The 21863-nt window shown below is 46.0% G+C and overlaps 2 protein-coding genes across 4 annotated transcripts in view; one reads left to right on the forward strand and one right to left on the reverse strand.

The window, feature by feature from the left end:
• Window positions 1–442: 442 nt before the first annotated feature.
• ZNF276 (zinc finger protein 276) lies at window positions 443–13751 on the forward strand. Of its 3 annotated transcripts, none has more exons than XM_077831495.1 (11): window positions 443–560; window positions 2433–2742; window positions 3048–3094; window positions 3820–4317; window positions 5573–5651; window positions 6955–7035; window positions 7518–7628; window positions 7706–7781; window positions 8353–8470; window positions 8825–8924; window positions 12985–13751. In XM_077831495.1, exons 1-11 carry the CDS (start codon window positions 458–460, stop codon window positions 13268–13270), a joined length of 1809 nt encoding a protein of 602 aa, XP_077687621.1. In that variant the 5' UTR covers window positions 443–457; the 3' UTR covers window positions 13271–13751. The 3 variants fall into 3 exon arrangements, with proteins under 3 accessions (XP_077687621.1, XP_077687622.1, XP_077687623.1); XM_077831496.1 differs by having other exon boundaries at window positions 3823–4317; XM_077831497.1 differs by lacking the exon at window positions 3820–4317.
• A 140-nt stretch (window positions 13752–13891) lies between these two features.
• FANCA (FA complementation group A) overlaps window positions 13892–21863 on the reverse strand; it is a 75413-nt gene continuing 67441 nt past the window's right edge. The window contains exons 37-44 of the mRNA XM_077831436.1: window positions 20834–20946; window positions 19739–19880; window positions 17586–17648; window positions 16394–16499; window positions 15768–15843; window positions 14948–15104; window positions 14400–14492; window positions 13892–14033 (exon numbers count right to left, since the gene is read on the reverse strand). Coding sequence (XP_077687562.1) covers window positions 13926–14033; window positions 14400–14492; window positions 14948–15104; window positions 15768–15843; window positions 16394–16499; window positions 17586–17648; window positions 19739–19880; window positions 20834–20946 — 858 coding nt within the window. The 3' untranslated portion in view covers window positions 13892–13925. The remainder of the gene's footprint in view (window positions 14034–14399; window positions 14493–14947; window positions 15105–15767; window positions 15844–16393; window positions 16500–17585; window positions 17649–19738; window positions 19881–20833; window positions 20947–21863) is intronic.

Raw genomic sequence — 21863 nt, forward strand, 5'->3', positions numbered from 1 at the left:
TGACCCTGCTTCCGTCCGCCCCCCGGAGCGAGCCGGCGGGCGAGGAGGGCCCGGCCCCAGGGCGCAGGAGGCCTTGGGGCAGGCCCCGCTAGCCCCGCAGGGTGGCCCGGGGTCGGGGGCGCGGAGTTGGCAGGGCCCGGAGGAGTGGGGAGAGGGGCCGGGGCCGGGGCCGGGGCGTCCCGGGAGCAGCAGCCCTGCGCCTGGGCCCTGCGAGGCAGCCGGAGCTCGGGGCGGCGGGGCCCGGGCCCCTTAGCCCAGGAAACGCGGTTTCTGCTCGCAGGGGAGGAGCCGTGGGCAACTGTCAATCCAGCCCCCGACAACAGGCACAGAAAGCGGCAGGAAACCCGTCACCTGTCCCTTCTCCTCCTAAGAGACGTGCCGGGGGCCCGTCTGAGAAGAGGTTTGGAGGGGTTATCTGCTGGCAGGGTGACACTCCTTAGTGGAAGAAGAGAGAAAAATGGGGGAAATATCAGTGCCTGGTCCAGATTGTGGGATTAGGAATCTGCCGGAAACAAGCAGCGTTAGGAAGTTGTCTGTTCAAGTGAAATGTGGAGTCTGCAGTAAGTCACGGCCACTTATTTGTGTGACAGACTCCAGTGAGCTCGTTGGGGCACAGGTTGTCTGAACCTTTCCGCCTGTAAAGATGCCCCCGCCCCTTATACGGTGGATATGAGAGGTTTCTACTGGCAGCTACGCGAGTTAGGATACAAATTACAAGTGTTATCAGCGCCCTGCTTCCAGGCGTGAGCTGGTGCTCGCTACAGGGGGGAAGTACGAGCTCTCCCTGGCCGTGCACTCCGCTAAGCGTGCGGAAGAGAGGGAGGGTTGTTCTGAAGTACCAGCGTACTGGACGCCATAGACAAGTGGCCTTTGAGAATGCACTGATTCTGTACGAACTTGTATATATTTGTGCGTGTTGAGGGTTGTACCTAAAACAGCTACATTGTTTGTTTGAAGGGGAAACATTTTTTTCAAAGCAGAGACAGTTACACATGAAGTCAAGTTGCAACATTTGTAATATAACTAATGATAAAACCCTACCAAAAGCCATCAGTAGTGTCTGAGCTTTCTCCTGCCTGTAAAGACACTCCGAATTGAGCAGGGAGGGCTTTTACTACCATGTGCTGCTCCCCATCTGCAGAGCATTGTGCAGTTCAAGGCAGTCATCTCTTCAGTGCAGACATGGGTGAGGGGAATGGGCTAGGTTACTGCTTGGATTCCCTGGTATCAGAAGGGATTGCAGCTCCCACCTATCCCCCTCCTAGCGTTCATTGGTACATACTGCCCTCCCCGTACAAAACCCCCGAGCCTGTGAAACGACTGTGCACTCAGCTGAGCATGGTGGGGGCTTTGGGGCAGGAGGAGAAGCTGTTGTGCAGGGAGGGTGTAGGGAGGCCAAGGTTAAGGCTGACCAGTTGGGGAAGGTCCATGGGCTTTTCTGGTTCTGGCTGGATGACATCGCTGTTGCACTGACATTAACCCAGTTTTCCACAAATGCCGTTAATAGGGTTCTGGACACTGACATTATTGACATGTCAAGTGGGCTAAGCACAGCTGTTAACTTTAACAGGGTGGCTAGGGCCTGAGTGATCAGTGCTTGGTTTCTGTGCCTACTGCACACTGGGGGCCGCGCATTGTGAAGCTTTAAGATTTGAAATGTTGCACTGGCTTCTCAGAGGCATGTGCTGTAGGGTCAGTGGGCAGAAATTTCTTATGTGTTCCCTTGCTGGGTCAGGTGTCGGGCAAGCCCATGTGGACAGAAGTCAGTCAGTGGTCTGTATGCAGCTGGGGAATAAGTGGATACAGTGGCATCGTAGTCACCCACCCCCTGGAGGAGTTAGTTTTTGAGAGAGACTTGTCACTGCTGCTGCCAGTTAGTAACTGTCACTTTGTGTAAGGGCAGAACTGAAATCCTCTTTACAGGGTAGTTCAGCAGGAGTGCAGTAGGCTGCCATGGGAGGGTCGGAGAGTCACACTCGGGCATGGTGCTGGGCCTGCAGGCTGCTCAGTCCTTAGGCAGGCGGGGTGTGTTACTTTGAAGTAATCCCTTGTGGGTTGACGAACTCTAGAGGGGGAGGTTTGTGTCCCATCATGCTGCTTAATCCCATTTCACTGGTGCCCTTGCTTGTCCTGAACACAGGTTTACACAGCAATGGTTGCTGGCTTCTCCAATGCAGCTGTTCCTTTAACTCCTCAGACATGACTATCTTGATGTTGGGCTGGAGTGAAGGAGTGCCCGGGTTGCTCTGCACCCAAGACTCTTGAGGCAGTGCACTGGCTTAGAGTGAAGTCATAGGTGTTCGCACAGTACAAATGTTGCACAACAAAGGGCCACAACCATGTCTGGCCTGTTGTTAGGTGCTGTACAAACACACGACAGTCCCTGTACATTTGTAAGAACTGACTTATTTTCATCCTTCCTTCTTACTTAGGAATCGGTAGAGCCCTGAGCACAGGGTATTGCCGACTCTGCCATGGGAAGTTTTCCTCCCGGAGCTTGCGGAATGCTTTCGGGAAGGTCCCTGTAACAGGAGAGAACTCAGAGAAGCAGCGACGTGTGGATCAAGTGTTCTTCACAGATTTTCAGCGACTGGTCGGGGTAGCAGTCCGACAAGATCCTGCTCTGCCGCAATATGTCTGCAAGAAATGCCATGCCCAGTTTTACAAATGTCGCAGCATCCTCAAAACATTTATTCAGAGGGTGAATGCGTCTCCCACAGGCCATATAAAGTCAAAAGGAAAGTATGTGTTGAGCTTTTTTATTCCCGTTCATTTTTTAAGTCATAAATTTCTGTATATTTGTATATGTTAGTTTACTTGTGGAATTTCCAGGCACTGAACTCCCTGGACAGTATGTATTTTTAGCAGCTGTAAACAGCTAATGGCTGAATCTGTTTTCTCTGTAGACAGCATGTGATCCTTTAGCTGCTACTGCCACGTTTAGATACCTTAGTGTTGTTACTGCCCTGTCTCTAGCTGCTACTGTGTTCCTGACTTGCTGTCTCCCTGGAAGAGATTCTTCATGTGCTGCTTTGTCTTGTGTGTAGGAGCGGTGATGTGCAGCCACAGCCAGATACAGAAGCCCCCTGTTTGGGTAAGCGCAGTACAGAATTACTTGGAACTATTTTTTGTTTGTTCTGTGATACTGTCGAAGAAGGGTTTGGGGTTTTCGACTGGACACTCAGAGGAGACGCCATTAACTTGAAATCTGGTCATTTAAAGAAGTTCCCTTCAGTTTGTTCCTTTAGTGCATTTGACAGTTGTGTGTGTCTAGCCAGTGTCACTTCTTCGTGGTCCTTTGTACTTCCTGGGTCGTGCAGTGCTCTGGGATCTCGCCTGTTCACTCTCCTAGCAGGTTCCACACAAGGGGGTTTCCAGGAGTGGCATCAGCTGAAGAGGCAGCAAGGCGCACAGAGAGGGGAAGAGGGCTGGGACTGAGTATATCTCATCACGTTCTTGGGCCTGCCCAAAAGCCCCTCAAAGCCAGCAGAGAAGCAGAAAACAGCTTTGTAGTATTCCTGATTTATCAGGTTATTTTTTAAAACCAGTCCATTAAATTCCAGTTGATGCATTCTTTTAAAAAGTGCTTTTGGGTCCTCTGCCTGCCTGAGCTTCCCCATCAACTCTGGATGTTTTCTAGCCACACTCTTCAGATGTTTTTAAATGGTTCAGCTTAGCTGTTGGGCATGGCATAAAGAGGCAGATAGATACCAGAGCAACCCATCACCATGCTATGCAAGTGGGGGTAAGCACCGTCCAACAGCCTGGTACTGCCAAAGCGACTAACTGCTTGCATGCTCTTCTTTCCCCTTTGAACAGTAGACCTGATCACATCCAGCCCCCAGTGCCTGCATAATTTGGTTACGTGGACCCACAACCATGCGGGGAACTGCCAGTCTGTGCCAAGCCTGCAGAGTGTGTTATCTTCCGAGTACTGTGGGATAATTCGAGCCGTGTGGGGCTGTGGAGATGGGCATGACTATGTTATGGATACAGATTCTGATTGCAGCACAGTGCTTGTCGATAATGCCTTGTCTGTTACGTGGGAATGGAACAAGAGCACAGCACAGCGTTTGACTGACAACGGGGCAAGTGCAGACAATGCTGGGGCTGCTTCTGCTCCCAGGCCCCAGCTTGCCCCAGCAAGGACAGTCACTTGCGAGCAGCCAGTAAACAAAGGGACCACATCAGAGCCACTAAGCGCAGAGAATCAGTTGCCACAGAGCAGGAATTCATCTCATTCACAACAGGACAGTCCAGTCCCTTCCCAGGAGAAAAGTCTGCCCCAGTCAGCCTCTCCACTGAGCAGTCCCCCAGGTAAGAGGTTTGCCTAAAAAGTGACCTCCAACAGTATGGGGAAGGTGAAGGCCCTTTTCCCCAGACCCGGAGGCTGGGTCCATGCAGAACTTTCTGACAGTGCTATCACCTCTGGAATGGGTGGTCCTCCAGGATGGCATAGACAGCAATCGAAAGCACCTAAAACTCAGTCCATGTTGATGTTAGAAACTGAGCTTTGCAGAAAAGGAAGTGTACTTAAAAATAAACCGTGGAAGCTGGGCTCTGAGCACAGGGCTGGGGGCCAGAAGCACCTAGATTCAAATTGTGGCTTTGCCACGGACTTGCTCTGTGGCCTTGATCAAGTCATTTTGCCTCTTTGTGCCCAAGTTTCCCCATCTGTTGATGGGGATGAGACCTGCTTCTGCCCCAGTGGAGATTCCAGATGAAAAGTGCAGAGTGAGCGAAATGGGCCTTGGTGGGGAGGACGGCTCCTCTGCAATCTGGGAGCGCTCTGTATGTGTTTCCCAGGCTGTTCCATGAATCGTGTGCAGGTGTTTCAGAGAGAACCATTTGTACAGTTCAGTGCAGTTGTTAGCTCTTCGTTCCTGTGCTACACTACCATAGTTTCCCTCATTGTTAATAAATAAAAAGGTGGGTCACTGGGTGGATGGCCTTGCCTCCTCCCTCTCCAGCACCACAGCAGGTGTGTGGTGAACCAGGGAGCGCCTGGTCACTGCCCTCAGACATTCATGGGGAACTTTCCAGCATGATTCCAGCAGTGGACCAGTAAGTACTTAGTGTTAAGAGAGCTGCTTCCATTCACCCTGTAGGCCTGATTTGGCACCTTCATCTCTTGTCCCTTCTCAAGGTGACATGTGTGACACCACTAGGGATTATCTCCTGACTTTAAACAGGTGGGTTTGGGTGACTCCACCTTGTGTTCTGGATCATGCATCTGAAAAAGGCGTGAGTGAGACTTCCTGGGGCTGACAAGAGGAAGTGTAATTGAAAGCTGCTTAGTCTCAGATATATTACAACTACAAATCAGAAACTGGTATGGGTCAGAACCAAGGGTGTTTACATGGGCATTTGGGCAAAAAGGATCCATAACAGTTCCTAGAGTATAGGAGGTGAAGGCCCTAGGTCTTATAAAGCTCTGCAGTCGCATATGTGGTTAACCCATCCTCAAAGAGAGTGTACGTAGCCAGCTGCTATGAGTGAATTCTTCAATGTTTGCTGGTTTCTTTTAGCTGCTTTTTGTTTGTAATATGCAGCGTTCTCCTTTATTTCCTAGGACAGTTGAGTGGGAAGCAGATTCTGTCTTCAACATCGGATGAGCGGGTAAAAGACGAGTTCAGTGACCTTTCTGAGGGGTGAGAGAAGAGTGGGTTTAAAATAGCCTAAATGTTCTTTGCAAGCATGAAAATGGTCAGCTGAGGGGATCTCATTCTCCAGTGTGACCTGGTCATGGGAGACCCCCTTCCTCCCTTGGACCCAGCATCTGACACAGACTGCTTTTTTTGTAGTGATCTTGATAAAAATTCACTGAACTGACACCCCGGATTCGTTTTTCCTAATTGTGTCCCATTTTTCTTTAAATGGCATTTGGAGTCCCTGATAGATGTTTTAGCAGCTTCTGAAAAAGTTTCCCAGCAGAGCTGCCCTATGTCTTTCAAGGACCCAGTTTGGTATTGCCCAGCTCTGTGCTGGGTCTGGTGAGATGGTTGCCAGCACTGCAGGTCCATCTAGCTTCATATTCCGTCTCATAGTTCGTTCTCATCTCCAGCTACTGAGAGTCTGGATTCCAGAATAGTCATTGGTGTGGATATCTAAAGGAGACTCCATCTTGGTTGTCAGATATCGGACTGCACTTAGCGAAATCTTGTCTTTACTTACAAAAGGAGCGTGTTTGATGTGAACTTGCTGAGTGGCAGTAAATGACACTTAGAGCCTCTCAATTTTTGCGATCATCATAACCCCGCGTAACAGTGAAAGAAGATTCGGTCAAGATTCCCAAAAGAGGGTGTCTAAAGTGAAGCTCCTAAATAAGTGACCGTTTAGTAGAGTTGTTCTGTGTCAAAAGTACTAACCTGCCATTTGCAAGCCTAATTACAAAATGTAGCTGAGAGCCTGAAAAATCTTACATAGAAGATGCCAGAATGCTCTGTTGTCTCCTTCTTAACCCCAGGATTATTTTGGTTTCTATAACTAGGATAAAAAGCCCAAGCCTATTGGCGGCTGCTGTTAGGAGAATGTGGAATGAGCTGCAGAGTAATTAACTTTGTGTCAGAACAATTGTATTACGTTCTTGCTCTGCAAAATTGCCTGTCCTATTGCAGAGGTTGGTTGTGACAATTCCACTCTTACAACTTCCAATAATTCTCTTTAACTGCATGGCCAGACTTTTTTCTCATTACAATACTCATTTATTTTTGCTGTGCTGTAGTTTCCAAAGTAGTAGATTTTGCAGTTTCAAGTGTTCCTTGGCATGTGGTTTTCTTTCTTGCTTTAAGAGATGATGTGGGAAGAGACTGTTTTGCACCTCAGTTGCCGTAACTTTTTGTGCAGGAGATTAAAGAACAAATATTGATGTCTGCTAAAGAAACCAGCAAATTGGAGTGTTAGTGCTGAAGTTTCATCCAAACCAAGTATAATAAAGTTTCTTCTCTTTCTCAGAGACTTCTTGAGTGAAGATGAAAATGATAAGAGAACCTTGCAATCTTCAGATGACTCTTTTGAGCCTTATCCGGAAAAGAAGTAAGGGGCTTTTTTAAACACTGAACTTGGTTCTGGTGCCTCTGTTTATCCACAGGATAGGTATAGCATAGGCATTAGCGTCCCTTGACCCACTTCTTTGGTTTTTTTGGGATGGGGGAGGCCAACCAAGGGAAGAAATTTTTTTTTTTTTGCTCTCACATGACCCAGAACTCAAACTTTCCACATCTCCCTCACTCCCTTCCTAACCTGTTGGCACGTAGAGATGTGATTTACGGAGCCTCAGTAGAATGATTCACTGAGCTGCACAGCAGGTGAATGTGATCTATCAGGGGCTGCATTCCTCCTCCTTCCCCACTCATGTGCAGAGAGCACGTGTGCTTCTTTAGACCTTTACTGTGCTACTCTCAGGTTACATGGCTGAGCTAGTTGGGCCATTTCAGGTGAAATTAGACTTGAATTAAATAAAAATGAAATATCAAACATTCTCATTCATCTCTTTCTATTGTTGTTCTTTGCCATAGGGGGTCCAACAAAAAGAGTGAAAATAAAGAAGCAAAGAAGGCTGAAGAGCCCAAAATAAGAAAGAAGCCAGGACCAAAGCCAGGCTGGAAAAAAAAGATCAAATGTGAAAGGTAACTGAACTGAGCAAGGAGGCATGAGACCCTTTGAGATGAGCACAGTCTCACTGGTGTAATTCTCTGTTTTTCAGGGAGGAGCTGCCTACCATCTACAAGTGTCCTTACCAGGGATGCACAGCGGTGTACAGAGGGGCCGATGGCATGAAGGTAAGTTAAGAATTAACATGTGGCTTGTGTTATTTCCAGTGTAAGTGCTGTGAGCTATTAAAGGGGGACGAGACACCTTTCATGTGAGTAGAGAATTAAGAATGGTATCTGGGCATTCTGTTCCCTTCTCTTGAACGATGGGGATGGGGTAGGTCAAAGTGAATAGTTCAGCTGTGTGACCCGTGTAGTGTCAGAGGTCTTTGTTCCATTCCAAGTGGAAAGAGGAACTGGTCTCTGATGCATGCTGTGTTCTGATGTTCAGCCATTGGCTTGCTGGGGAGCCCTTTTGGAAATTCTGCTGGCTAAATGAGCTGCTTTGTGCCTAATGTTGGTGGAAAGACTGTTTAACAATGTTCTATTAAAGTCCTACAGAACAACGGCCTTTCAGGCTTGGATGCAAGCTTGAGTTGTTTCATATAGTGAAACTAGCTGGGATGTGTAGGCCTGCATTGCTGACTTTTGCCACTGTGCCTTCTGGCTTGTGCTATATAAGCTATTGATTAGGAGTGTGAACTAACTTCTGACCCCTAGTAGGGTATAAAAGACTCCTGTCTCCAATCCTTACTTTTAGAAACACATAAAGGAGCATCATGAAGAAGTGCGGGAGAGGCCTTGTCCCCACCCTGGCTGCAACAAGGTGTTCATGATCGATCGGTACCTACAGCGCCATGTGAAACTCATTCATACAGGTACTTCCTGCTGACAGTGGCTGCTCACAACCGAAGGGAGGGTGTTATGCAAGAACAAGATGATGACTTCACTGTGCCAAGACCTTGTGTTGGGTATGAAACTGCCCTGTCACTGTGGTATTTGCTTAACACCCCTCCCCACCTTTCCACTGTTTGTTTGATACTGATAGGCCTCCAGGCTATGTTATCTTCTGGGAGGATTTGAGCTATTTCCCACATCAGGTGCTAGTGAAGGAACTTCATGGTTTAGCTTAAATTGCTTCCGGTAAACATGGGCTTCTGTGTATCAACATTTGAGGTGCTAAGGTGTCAACAGTGCCAGTGACTCCTTCACCATCTCTGTTCTCCCTGCAGAGGTACGGAATTATATCTGTGATGAATGTGGGCAGACCTTCAAACAACGTAAACACCTCTCAGTCCATCAGATGCGCCATTCAGGAGCAAAGCCCCTCCAGTAAGTGCACTTTGGTCCTTATACACATCATAGTGGTGTAATAAAGTAAATGAATAGACAGGGTCACTGATTAGACCCCTTTAAAATGTGAAGCCCTACTAGCTTCTTAAAGTGTGTGTGACCTATTTGTTCAGTCTTCCTAAACCCTGCAGCACTTTGATTAAAGAATACTGAAAACCATAATGTGGAATCTGTATGGTTTCCTTCCACTAGTCATGGAGTGTATAGTTAAATGTTGTTTAGAAAAAGGCCCCATCCAAGAATCTTACTGTAAGATGTTGGCGTTTTCATCAGAAAATGCAGATTGGAAGTTGAGGGAGATTAGGTAGCGGTCACATTTCTGAAAGCCAAGGTAAGGAATTCATTTAGAGACACTTCTCTGAAGTCAGGTTCAGAAAAGTTCAAATAAACTAGGGCCTGGAAGAAGTCCTTTCATGACTGGAAAACAGAGTCCTGGTGGACCTGCTGCCTATGCTAGGAAGTGTAGGGATTTCTCTGCCCTCTCAGCATACCAGCAGGGAGGTGATGTAACTAAAGGGAGACATTTCCTGGCTGTACATTGGGTTTGTGACTAATCATGGTCTGAACCAATTGTGAGTCTCCCTTTACTGGTCAAACTAGCTAGACAGTTATCTGCTTCCAAGATTCCTTTGAGCTCCACCCCACTGCACTCCCTTTGCAGGCTCACTCTCAAGCTTTCTAATTTGTGTTGCCTCAGCTCCCAGTAGATGCAAAAATTGGTAAGTAATGAGGACAGGTCACTGATTCAGAGAAGTCTGGATTGCTTGATAAACTGGGTGCAAACAATACGCATTTTAATATAGATATAAACATATACATCTGGGAACAAATGTAGGCCATACTTACAGGATAGGGGACTCTATCCTGGGTAGAATTAGTGGGGGAAGCAAAAGTGGATGGGAATCTGGGAGGCAGGGACCATGAGTTGGTTGAGTTCAGGATCCTGACGCAGGGAAGAAAGGTAAGCAGCAGGATACGGACCCTGGACTTCAGGAAAGCAGACTTCGACTCCCTCAGGGAACGGATGGCCAGGATCCCCTGGGGGACTAACTTGAAGGGGAAAGGAGTCCAGGAGAGCTGGCTGTATTTCAAGGAATCCCTGTTGAGGTTACAGGGACAAACCATCCCAATGAGTCGAAAGAATAGTAAATATGGCAGGCGACCAGCTTGGCTTAATGGTGAAATCCTAGCGGATCTTAAACATAAAAAAGAAGCTTACAAGAAGTGGAAGGTTGGACATATGACCAGGGAAGAGTATAAAAATATTGCTCGGGCATGTAGGAATGAAATCAGGAGGGCCAAATCGCACCTGGAGCTGCAGCTAGCAAGAGATGTCAAGAGTAACAAGAAGGATTTCTTCAGGTATGTTGGCAACAAGAAGAAAGCCAAGGAGAGTGTGGGCCCCTTACTGAATGAGGGAGGCAACCTAGTGACAGAGGATGTGGAAAAAGCTAATGTACTCAATGCTTTTTTTGCCTCTGTTTTCACTAACAAGGTCAGCTCCCAGACTGCTGCGCTGGGCATCACAAAATGGGAAAGAGATGGCCAGCCCTCTGTGGAGATAGAGGTGGTTAGGGACTATTTAGAAAAGCTGGACGTGCACAAGTCCATGGGGCCGGACGAGTTGCATCCGAGAGTGCTGAAGGAATTGGCGGCTGTGATTGCAGAGCCATTGGCCAATATCTTTGAAAACTCGTGGCGAACGGGGGAAGTCCCGGATGACTGGAAAAAGGCTAATGTAGTGCTAATCTTTAAAAAAGGGAAGGAGGATCCAGGGAACTACAGGCCAGTCAGCCTCACCTCAGTCCCTGGAAAAATCATGGAGCAGGTCCTCAAAGAATCAATCCTGAAGCACTTGCATGAGAGGAAAGTGATCAGGAACAGCCAGCATGGATTCACCAAGGGAAGGTCATGCTTGACTAATCTAATCGCCTTTTATGATGAGATTACTGGTTCTGTGGATGAAGGGAAAGCAGTGGATGTATTGTTTCTTGACTTTAGCAAAGCTTTTGACACGGTCTCCCACAGTATTCTTGTCAGCAAGTTAAGGAAGTATGGGCTGGATGAATGCACTATAAGGTGGGTAGAAAGCTGGCTAGATTGTCGGGCTCAACGGGTAGTGATCAATGGCTCCATGTCTAGTTGGCAGCCGGTATCAAGTGGAGTGCCCCAAGGGTCAGTCCTGGGGCCGGTTTTGTTCAGTATCTTCATAAATGATCTGGAGGATGGTGTGGATTGCACTCTCAGAAAATTTGCGGATGATACTAAACTAGGAGGAGTGGTAGATACGCTGGAGGGCAGGGATAGGATACAGAAGGACCTAGACAAATTGGAGGATTGGGCCAAAAGAAATCTGATGAGGTTCAATAAGGATAAGTGCAGGGTCCTGCACTTAGGATGGAAGAATCCAATGCACCGCTACAGACTAGGGACCGAATGGCTAGGCAGCAGTTCTGCGGAAAAGGACCGAGGGGTGACAGTGGACGAGAAGCTGGATATGAGTCAGCAGTGTGCCCTTGTTGCCAAGAAGGCCAATGGCATTTTGGGATGTATAAGTAGGGGCATAGCCAGCAGATCGAGGGACGTGATCGTTCCCCTCTATTCGACATTGGTGAGGCCTCATCTGGAGTAGTGTGTCCAGTTTTGGGACCCACACTATAAGAAGGATGTGGATAAATTGGAGAGTCCAGCGAAGGGCAACAAAAATGATTAGGGGTCTGGAACACATGACTTATGAGGAGAGGCTGAGGGAGCTGGGATTGTTTAGCCTGCAGAAGAGAAGAATGAGGGGGGATTTGATAGCTGCTTTCAACTACCTGAAAGGGGGTTCCAAAGAGGATGGCTCTAGACTGTTCTCAATGGTAGAAGATGACAGAACGAGGAGTAATGGTCTCAAGTTGCAGTGGGGGAGGTTTAGATTGGATATTAGGAAAAACTTTTTCACTAAGAGGGTGGTGAAACACTGGAATGCGTTACCTAGGGAGGTGGTAGAATCTCCTTCCTTAGAGGTTTTTAAGGTCAGGCTTGACAAAGCCATGGCTGGGATGATTTAACTGGGAATTGGTCCTGCTTCGAGCAGGCGGTTGGACTAGATGACCTTCAGGGGTCCCTTCCAACCCTGATATTCTATGATTCTAAGCAGTGACTCTGAAAAAGATTGGTGGGGTGTAGTGGATAGTCAGCTGAACATGAGTACTCACTGTGGCCAGAAGAGCTAACTGTGATCCTGGGATGTATAAACAGGGAAACAGAGAGGTTATTTTACCTCTGTTTGGTACTATTATAACTGCTGTTGGAATCCTGTGTCCAGTTCTGCTAGCCCCAGTTCAAAAAACATGTTGATAAATTGGAGAGCCCTGCAAATGAGTAACGGATTAGAAAACGTGCCTTGTAGTGACTGAGCTCTGAGTCAACCTGTTTAGTTTAACAAAGAGAAGGTTAAGGGATGACTAGATTATAATCTACATGGGGAACAAATATTTTGTAATGGGCTCTTCAATCTAGCAGAGAAAGGTACAACTTCTAGCCCTTGTCTTAGACATTCAGACTGGAAATAAGGTGTACATTCTTAACAGTGAGGGTATTTAGCCATTGGAATGGTTTACCAAGGGTTGTGGTGGATTCTCCATTACTGGCACTTCTTAAATCAAGGGTGGATGTTTTTCTAAAAGATAGAACTTCCCCATAATTCCTACACTAGGTCCTGTGTTATATCACTATGGTCCCTTCTGGCCTTGGAATCTATGAATGAGATGCCTTCAGTAGCTTAGCATTTCTTGTACTGTGCTGCTCCAGTATTTTCCCCGCCCCATGCACAAGAGATGTTCTGCTGAAATAGTATTCGGTGTCACCTATCTTATTCTTCATATTCCTAAACCCATTTACCCAGATTATTGCTGAGCAGGAACAGAAGATTTTTTTAATACCATCTTTTGAGGTGTGAAGCCTTTTTGTTCAGTGAGGAGTTACCCTAGTTTCTTACTAGGGATGAACTGCTGCGGCTACTGTAGTGTTGCTCTAACTGTGTTTTGCTTTCCAGATGTGAAATCTGTGGTTTCCAGTGCAGGCAGCGAGCGTCTCTCAAATATCACATGACCAAACACAAAGCTGAGACCGAGCTGGAGTTCGCCTGTGACCAGTGTGGGAAGCGTTTTGAAAAGGCCCATAACCTTAATGTCCACATGTCCATGGTGCATCCTCTGACCCAGACTCAGGACAAAGCCAAGCCACTGGAGCCTGAGCAAATTCTCATGTTGAATCCTTCAGGGACTGTGGAAAGCCAGGCTGTAAAACCAGAACTGACTGCGCAACAGGAGCCTACTTGAAGGGCTGCTGGAGGTGTGTACTGATCCAGCCTTGTATAAACCATTCAGCAGAGTGGGAATTTTTAATATACATTTTAATAGATTCTCAACAAAAAAACCCACCTCCGTGGAAATAGCTTCAGCTTGCTCAGAAACAAAAAAAGCTTTTACTGTGCTGTGATTCTCCATGCTTAGATCAATTTCAACAGTGTTGTACTAAACAGTCTCCATCGAATGTAAAGGAACTGGGTGTTCTACGCTTCCCCACGTGGTGATAGAAACCAAGTTGTACCACATCAGTTAAGTATTTGCATAAACTGCAGGCATGTATGTAGTTCCTATTCAGATGGGTCTACAGTTATATGGGACAGTGGAGTGACTTAAAACAAGGCTTTTTAAAATTACAATTCCCCAAGCAAGTCTAAAGAGAAAAATTTAACCTACTTTTTATTATTAACAAGAGCTTCAAGGTTTTGCTTGTAATAAATTATTTACAAAGTAATTTGAATCAAGTAGTCCTGGTTACAAAGATGGAGAACAGCTGATAGTTTTTCCTGTCAATCCATTTCTTTGGATTCCACAAAAATGATCTTAGTCAACACTTTCTGCAGCTGCAGAGTTAGACACGTCTTTCTCTGCTGCCCTTGCCTTAGCTACAGTTTTCCACCAGTATCGCTCAGAAGAGGACTGGTTCATCATACAAATCCTCAGCTACAGTGGGCTTCCAGGAATGGAAGAGGGCAGCTTTCACCTCTGGGTCAAACTCTTCACAGGGATCCAGTAACTGGGAGGAAAAAGAAAACAACTGGTATTAGAGGCCCATTACTGCTTCTTCAAAGCAACCTGAGATCAGCACCAGCTCAGCCTGCCTCCTTATAGTAAACTTCCCAAAACATGCCTCAGCTAGAGAAGAGAGACAGCATGGTTTGGGGGTCAGGCAACAGCCGACTCTGCACAAACAGTGGATCTGTACTACCAGAAAAGTACTATGAAAGTGGCATTTAAATGCTGTATGGTTTGGGGACAGTGCTAGTTCTTGATTAGTCTTGCAAAAAAGACTGAGGGCTGCATGCACGCAGACATTAAATGGAGGGTAGGCAGGTGCTTACAATGACTTGATAAAAGTGAGAAGGAGGAGGATTTAGCATACCTGTTGTATATGTACAAAGCTGTTTTTAGGGCACCGTGCAATTGAATGTAGCAGAAATTGACGAGCCTTAGTTAACACCTCTAAAGAATCCACCTAGTGAAAAGACATCAGGTTCAAGACAGAAAGCAAAGTCACTTGAAATCCTCACTTTCATCTTTATTAAAAGAATGTTCACTTTTACAAGTGGCTTAGGTACTTTAATTTATCCTATTTACAGATTAGAAGATAACTTCACCACATGTAAAATTAAAGTGCACTCTAAGGTCCTCTAATAGCAAGGTTAATGGGCATGTCTATTTTATGATGGCACTCCAACTTGATCATTCTTATATGCCACACTGACAATTATTTGTATGACTATGGCACCTCCAGGCCTTAGGCAATATCAGAGCCCCTCTGGGTTAGGTACTGTACAAGTATCAACGGTATGTCAGCCATTAAAAAAAGTAAATATACTTTGTACAAGCAAGTGAATAAATGGTATTATGGCTAGGAGGCCCTCAAAGTAAAATTCAGTTAGGTAAGAGAAGAGAACGAACACCACTCACGTGCTTCACGCTGGGTAGGCTTTGTCCCCCCTGAACTGATCTCCGAGGATTCTCCCCTTCTATGTAGAGTCGAAGCAGCTGGGTATACATGTCAACAGCAACATAAAGGAAGGTTTGCTCTCTGTTAAGTAGGTTTTGGTGAAAGCAGGGGATAAGGCTAGAGGGAATCACACAAGGTATAGAATGAATACAGCGCAGGAGGAAGCACCTCAACAGCATCTCACCATACATCTTTAAACACATTAGGGGCAAAGGTACAACCAGCATTTTCACCACCTTGAATGTCGGATTTCACTATCAGACGTGCTGTATTCAGCACTTGACGCTACTCCCACCCCTCAGAACACCGGGAAGTGTGAATGGACACTTCTAGCAAGAGAAGATGGAATTATATCATCTGGAAATCATAGTTCTGCCGAGTTGATGAAAACAGTAAGATTGCAAGAACATCCTGGAGAGCAGGGAAAGCTTTCATGGACTATCAAGCAGAAGTAGCATTAGCTTTCAGAGGGTTACAAGTGTTCTTAGCTTTGCAAGTTACCAGTTTGTTTCACCAATAAGACACTGGCTACACCTGAAGTGGCCAATACAGCCAGGTTGGGTGGGGTATCTTTGCCATTGAGTAATACAGCCATCCCAAACTCATGGCAATCAAATTTTTCTATCACACTATCCCATTAGGATTTCTCTCCCTGCACACACACTTGTTCTGTGATTGAGTCGAGCTTAGACATGTATAGAATTGCTTCGAAATGGGCATGTGAGCAACCAACCACTTTCTTCTCCCATAAACAATTCCCTTAACATTTTTTGTTGTTACCTGTAGAACGCAATAGGCAACAGGCTGATGTATTGGTCTGAGGCAGCACTGTGTAGAATTTGATACAGTCCACGGTCTGCAATATCCAAAGACAGGAGAAGGGTAAAATGTCTTAGATCATCATTGGGTCTCTCCAGATATTTCTACAGCAGTGCAGATGCTGGGCATAGTGCCTTCCAGGCAACAGCTGGAGACTGTGCATAATCTGACGTTTGGATCAGGTCGCTCTCAGGGAAGAGTGCTTGATGATTTTCAAGCCTGTCTCTAGCAGGTGGCAGAGTACTGAATTTGTGTAACTTATTCATATGGATTGTCAGCTACTGTGTGGTTTAAGCTGTTTGGACTCAGCTCCCTCTAAACAGCAATTTATTACATTCAGTGAAGATCTGGCAACCCCTCACTGGGCTCCTCCCTCGACACAGCAGCTGATAGAAATCGAAGTGCTACCACGTAGACACCTAGAGTCGTTTCTTTATGCCCCACAGGGGGCGGTTTTCTCTGTGCTGCTTACAGTGTGGGGAGGCTCCTTCAGACAAATATATTCACCAGACCCAAAAGGTAATCCCTTGAAGCACCTGGTACCAAATTTTGCATTCCCATAAGTTGGGAAGGAGAGTTCTACTCACCTTTCTCTGCTGAGTGAAAGAGAGCGAGCCAGGACATGCCTTGTTCTTCCAAGCATCCGAGGATCTCCAGGCACCATTCCAAAGATTTCTGAAACTCTGTCCCTTGCTGTGTAGTTCAGAAAAGAGCATGCACACCCCAGACTGAATTGTGGTTACATTTCAGACAAAGAACTGCCCCAGTAATGGTGAAGGTTTATCAAGAGTGGTGTCAGTGGCAGCATTCGTACTATTAAAGGCACAGACAGAGCCTCTTCCTCCACCTCTCTGCAGTCAAATGCATTGATGCTAACGCAGGAGGCTTCAGATCACCCTGGACCAAGGCGGAAAGCATGCTGTAACCAGTGGTTATCAAAAGCTGTAGAAAAAGTAACAGCAAGGACCAGCCTATGACCAAAGCATTTCCAGGCAGTTCTCAGCATGTAGCCTTGGGCAAGTCGCTTCCCCGCAGCATCTTTTAAAAGGGGGAACATGTCACCACTTATTTCACAGAGTATTATGGGCATTAGTTAATAGACAGCATTCTCCAGCTCTACCCCATCTTCTCCCAGAGTTCATGCTTCTCTCCTGACCAGTTTGTCTCCAAGCCTCCTTTCACATCACCTCTCTGCTTGGAACAGCCTCTCAGATCAATCTTTGCCAAACACCTTCCCTTAAAAAGAAATCCCCAAAACCTTGTTGCACAAAGTAATCCAGCTGCGATGGTCCCTAACCTCTCTGTTTGGTCTGCGTTGTTAGATTGTCAGGACAGGGATTCTGCTCCCTCTTTGGGACATTATCTCCTGTAAAGTACCATGTCTATTTCCTGCCCTATGGAAAGTGACCAATAATAAATGCAAAATGCTATACAAAAGCTAAGCAGCATTATTTGTATTAGTTCAAGCAGTAGGGGAGTGAGGTATAAAGTCCACTGAATGGGAAGTCTGAAAACAGTGAGTCAGCCAGAAAGACAAGTATTAAATACTAACATGGTGGGGAAGGTGGTGTCATCATTAAAGGAGGGCTGCTGTGTTTGGCTTTTGAGCAAAGTAGGAGAGAGCAAGGACTTCCATCATGCTCTTCTTGGGACATTCCTTACTCCTTCCTCTAGCAGGAGGATCCCATCAAGCTTGGTAGTGCTGGCCTAAGGGATTTTTAGGTGGCAAGCCAGCCTTTTAAAACCCATACAGTCTAATGAGACAGGAATTAGATTTACCTTTGGTGCTAATCTGGTGAAGATGAGATCCATGAGTGAAAAGAACAGCAGACACACTAGGAGCTACAAGTGAAAAAGGCTGCATATTATTGATATCATCAATATTGACTTGAAATGTGTATATTCCATTCATGAAGTAAGCCCCCCAAACATGTCCCAAGGCTTTTCTGGCTTTGTCACAGGTAGCGGGATTCTTTCCAGGAAGACTGTGGCTCAAGAGGGCCCCAAGCCTGCACAGCACTCTGGGAGCTGATACAGCTGGTGAAACTAGGGTCGCAGTGACTGGAAGTCTTGAAGCCAGAGTCCATTTCTTCTTCTGGCAAAACTCCATATTAATCACATAATTCTTAACAGCAGGAATGAGGCTCATTGAAAGTCAGTAAGCAAAAATAATTGACAGCCTTCCCCAAATCCACAGATAAGTGATCTTCAAGCAAGTACTGCCCAAGCAAAAGCATATTGCAAGCACATGCTATGCACCCTCCCACCTCTGGCAGTGCCCTCAGTCCTACATCCAACAGGCCTATTATTCCTGTTCTGGGGCTGTGCCATTCAGGTAAAACTCGGGTGGTTTTGTGATCAGGGTAAGACCAACCCTGATTTTCACTTGTACCATTATTCAAATAAGGCCTCTTTCCTTCTAAGAAATATGACAGCTGAACCAGCCAAAAAGATTTATGTACAACATATGTACACTACAGACTAGGATATCTGAGGGGAAAAAGCAGGGACACACCTTTTAACTCCACTGAAATCCAACAGACCCAGAGAGACAGAATGGGCAAAAATATAAATAATTTGCTAACAAGCCAGGATTAAATAGGAATGAGGTGTATGGAACTCCCCTGAAATTTACTCCACACTGTTTCATTCCCAGACAGGGCTAACTGATCCAAACACCACACTCCAGCTTCACACAACAGTATAGTTTACCCTTCTCCAGCTGCACAGCACAATGCCAACCCTGTACACCGTGGAAAAAAGTCCTTCTCACATTACACCTGAGCAACTCCACTGAAGTCAGGGCAGTTGTCCTGCTGTAAGAGGAGCATTTGACCCTAGATCAGTGGCTAGGCAGTTAGTTTGTTTTGACTGCTATTCATTTAACCAAACTCAGTCACTGCACTGTTACCCTGTCCTTTCTCCTATTTGTCTTCGCCATATGTTTAAATTGTGACCTTTGAGACAGGAGCTGTCTTCTTTTATTTCATGTGTGGTCAGTACCCAGGGTAACGGGGCTCTCATCCCTGACTGGAGCCTCTAAGAGCTACCACAACATACATAAATAGCAATAGTAGTAATCATTGACCCAATGGCAGGAAAAGGCAGGACTGCTTATTTCCCACTCATGTAAGTTACTACCTGTACAGGGATAATTTTGTTGTATATTTTGAAATGCAAATTGTCAACATAAAAAGATTTCTCCAAGAACTTCCCTGCATTGGGAGAAGGCTCTGTAATAAAAAAAAAAAAAAAAGTCGGGACAACACCACCTCCTTTCCCCTGAAAAAAATACTCAACTGCTCTGATTGTGCAGCTATTTCCTTTCCCCCTCCCCATGACAGTCCCTGTGCACAAAGGACACTGAGTTAATTGGGGAAAATGGCAGCCACCCGTGAGAAAATTCCTGGATCTACTCAATTTTCAGGGGTTCTCTGGCTCTCCTCTCAGCATTGCAGAGAGTGCCCTTATTCATGTCCTGTGTACACTTCTCAGCCATCAACCTCCTTAGCTGAGCAGGCCAAGCTGGAATTCCTTTCAGACTTCACCAATGCTGCCTTACACAGGCAGGAGACCTGCAGCCCCAGTGGTTCCAACTATCTTCTCAGCACTCTCCCCTGGCTTTTGGTTTTGGAGTGTGTGGGGAAGAATTTTCTTTCTTCTCCTCACTTATCAGAAGATTCCAACAAGCTGAGTTATACAGATCTGACACCACTTTACCCATGGGGTTTGGGGGGAAGAGGAGGGAATTTAGAGCCACATCCCTCCCAGAAACCAGATTTAACAACAAGGTTTACAAGGGACAAGACAATAGCAGTGGACAGTCATTTCTCTTAGTGTTACAAATAAATACAATCAAGTTTATATTTACTAATGGTTTAAGAACAATTGCAAATAGAGAACTGCAAAGAGTTAAAGATGTCTAATCTTGCCTGCTCTGTATCAGACCCCACTCTCTTCAGCACGTCTCTCATTCTTCCATGCGCTGCTTGCTGTTGAACAGTGAAGTGTAGAAAGGCCGCAGAAATCCAGGGTGTATCAGATAGGGAAAATTCTGCTTCTAAAGAGAGGAAGCTGGGAGATGAAAACAATGTAATCATTCAGGAGAGGGATACCCATGGGTGAGAGCGAGGAGAGAAATCAGGACTTCTAGTCAAGGCCACGATAGAGTAAGGGATCAAGAGACAAGGTCTTTCTGCCTGGGAGACCTCTTTTCCCCAACTTTTGTTCCTACATATAGGCAGTTCTCCAAAACATCTGACCAAGGGATTGTGGCCACACCAAACCCATCTGCCCAAAGGTCAGGTCTGGGGATGGTTCAGTTACAAACTTTCTAACTCAAAAATCTATTATTTTAGCTTTTAGGACTAGTATGATTATCAGAATGGGAGCATCCAGTTATTGCCTACAAGAGCCGTCAACTAGAAGTGTCAAACATATGAGTTCCCACTTCTGCCCACCTACTGCTTTAAATCAGAAAAGCTGCAGGACCCTGAATAGGAAGGAGTAGTGGTGTTTGCGGGAGGGTCAACCGATGTGCAGCATAGCACCAATATGAGCATTCATGAAAAGTAGGAGGATCAGAGAGAGGACTCCAAATCAAGGGGTGAAAAGGGCACTATGATGTCAATTCATTTGACTCACCACCACTGCACAAGGCTATTTTCCTGTCTCTGTTGTCTAACAATAACTCTTCTGCTTTATTCCACAAAGGATCTATATTTTCCTGGACTGCTTGGCACTCTCCCAAGATGAAATGGTGACATTCTCTAGCCTGTGTTATGCAAGAGGCCAGACTAAGAGATTATAATGGTTCCTTCTGGCCTTAAAATCCATAAATGAATCTATGTATAAAGCTGTCCTGCAAATCTCCTGTCCCCCTTAGCATGTCATACTGCCAGTGGAAAGTCCGGCAATCTGTTTCAGAGAGTAGGCTCGCACACTTAATTTTTCCACAGAAAGATACATTGCTTTGAGTGCATTCTCATTTCTGCCTGCAATCTGATATTCAGGCTCCTCAGACTTACCTAGTAGCAGAATGCTGGCATTTCCTCAGTCTCTGCAATTCCTGTGCAAGTGGAGCCCCAAACAGCCTCTTCCACTGGGAGCAAAGCACCGGCTCCAACCTCAGCCACCACAGCTGGAAGAACGTTGGAAACCAAGAAAGTTAGCAATCACAGCCCAGGGAGTGAGCAAAGTGAGACCAGGGTAAATACGTTTGGTAGATGGGCCAGGAGGAACCGCATCTAGAACACTCCTGAAGATACTTCTTTGCACTTCTGTGGTCTTGTGTTTGTTAATCCGCAAGGTGCTAGCTGTCCATTCCTCTTCTTACAACAGGAGTCACTCTGAGAAGGGATGTTTTTTTCTCAGCCTACCTTCAGCCATACAGAGGATGATGTGGTTGCATCTGGATTACTTATTTCTGATTGCTTACTCCGTCATTCCCACGAGGCACATGGGACGATGTCTTTGGCTGATGCCTGTGGCTATTTTCATGGTATATCTGTGTTCTGAAGGCCTTCTGTATGTGACTTTTTTATTTTAAGTGTGTGGGATTTTAGATAACTGACCAATTTGTATGTAATATTTTGGGTGCTTTTATAGTGTTAAAAATAAGGGTTTGTATTTTTAGTGATCTCTGGTCAAGTCTGTGAGCCACGTTGGCCAGGTGGCTATCAGAGTCTTGGGGTTTCTTTTGTTGTTTTAAGAATAGATCTGGGCTGACGGAACTGTATGTAGATAAATAAGCAGAAGGTGTCTTACAAAGATGAAGCAGTGCAAGGTCATTAAATCTTTACCAATAGAAAGGTCTTTTGTGGCAGTGCATCTCCATCAGTACCCTCACATTGCCTTAGCAGGAAGTGTGCTAAGACGCTCAAGGCCTAGCTGTCCTGGAGAGATAATCAGCACACAAACTACATGAAACTGCTATAGACATGGGCATCAGCACCAGAGCAGCAAATAGAAACTTGACTGAAGAATTAGGCACAGGGGAAAAATATTTACTTGTGCTAATGGGTTTCTGGACTACAGGCAAAAAGACAAGCTTGCACT

The sequence above is a fragment of the Eretmochelys imbricata genome, chromosome 12 (genome assembly GCF_965152235.1).
Source record: "Eretmochelys imbricata isolate rEreImb1 chromosome 12, rEreImb1.hap1, whole genome shotgun sequence".
NCBI classification, from domain to species: Eukaryota; Metazoa; Chordata; order Testudines; family Cheloniidae; genus Eretmochelys; species Eretmochelys imbricata.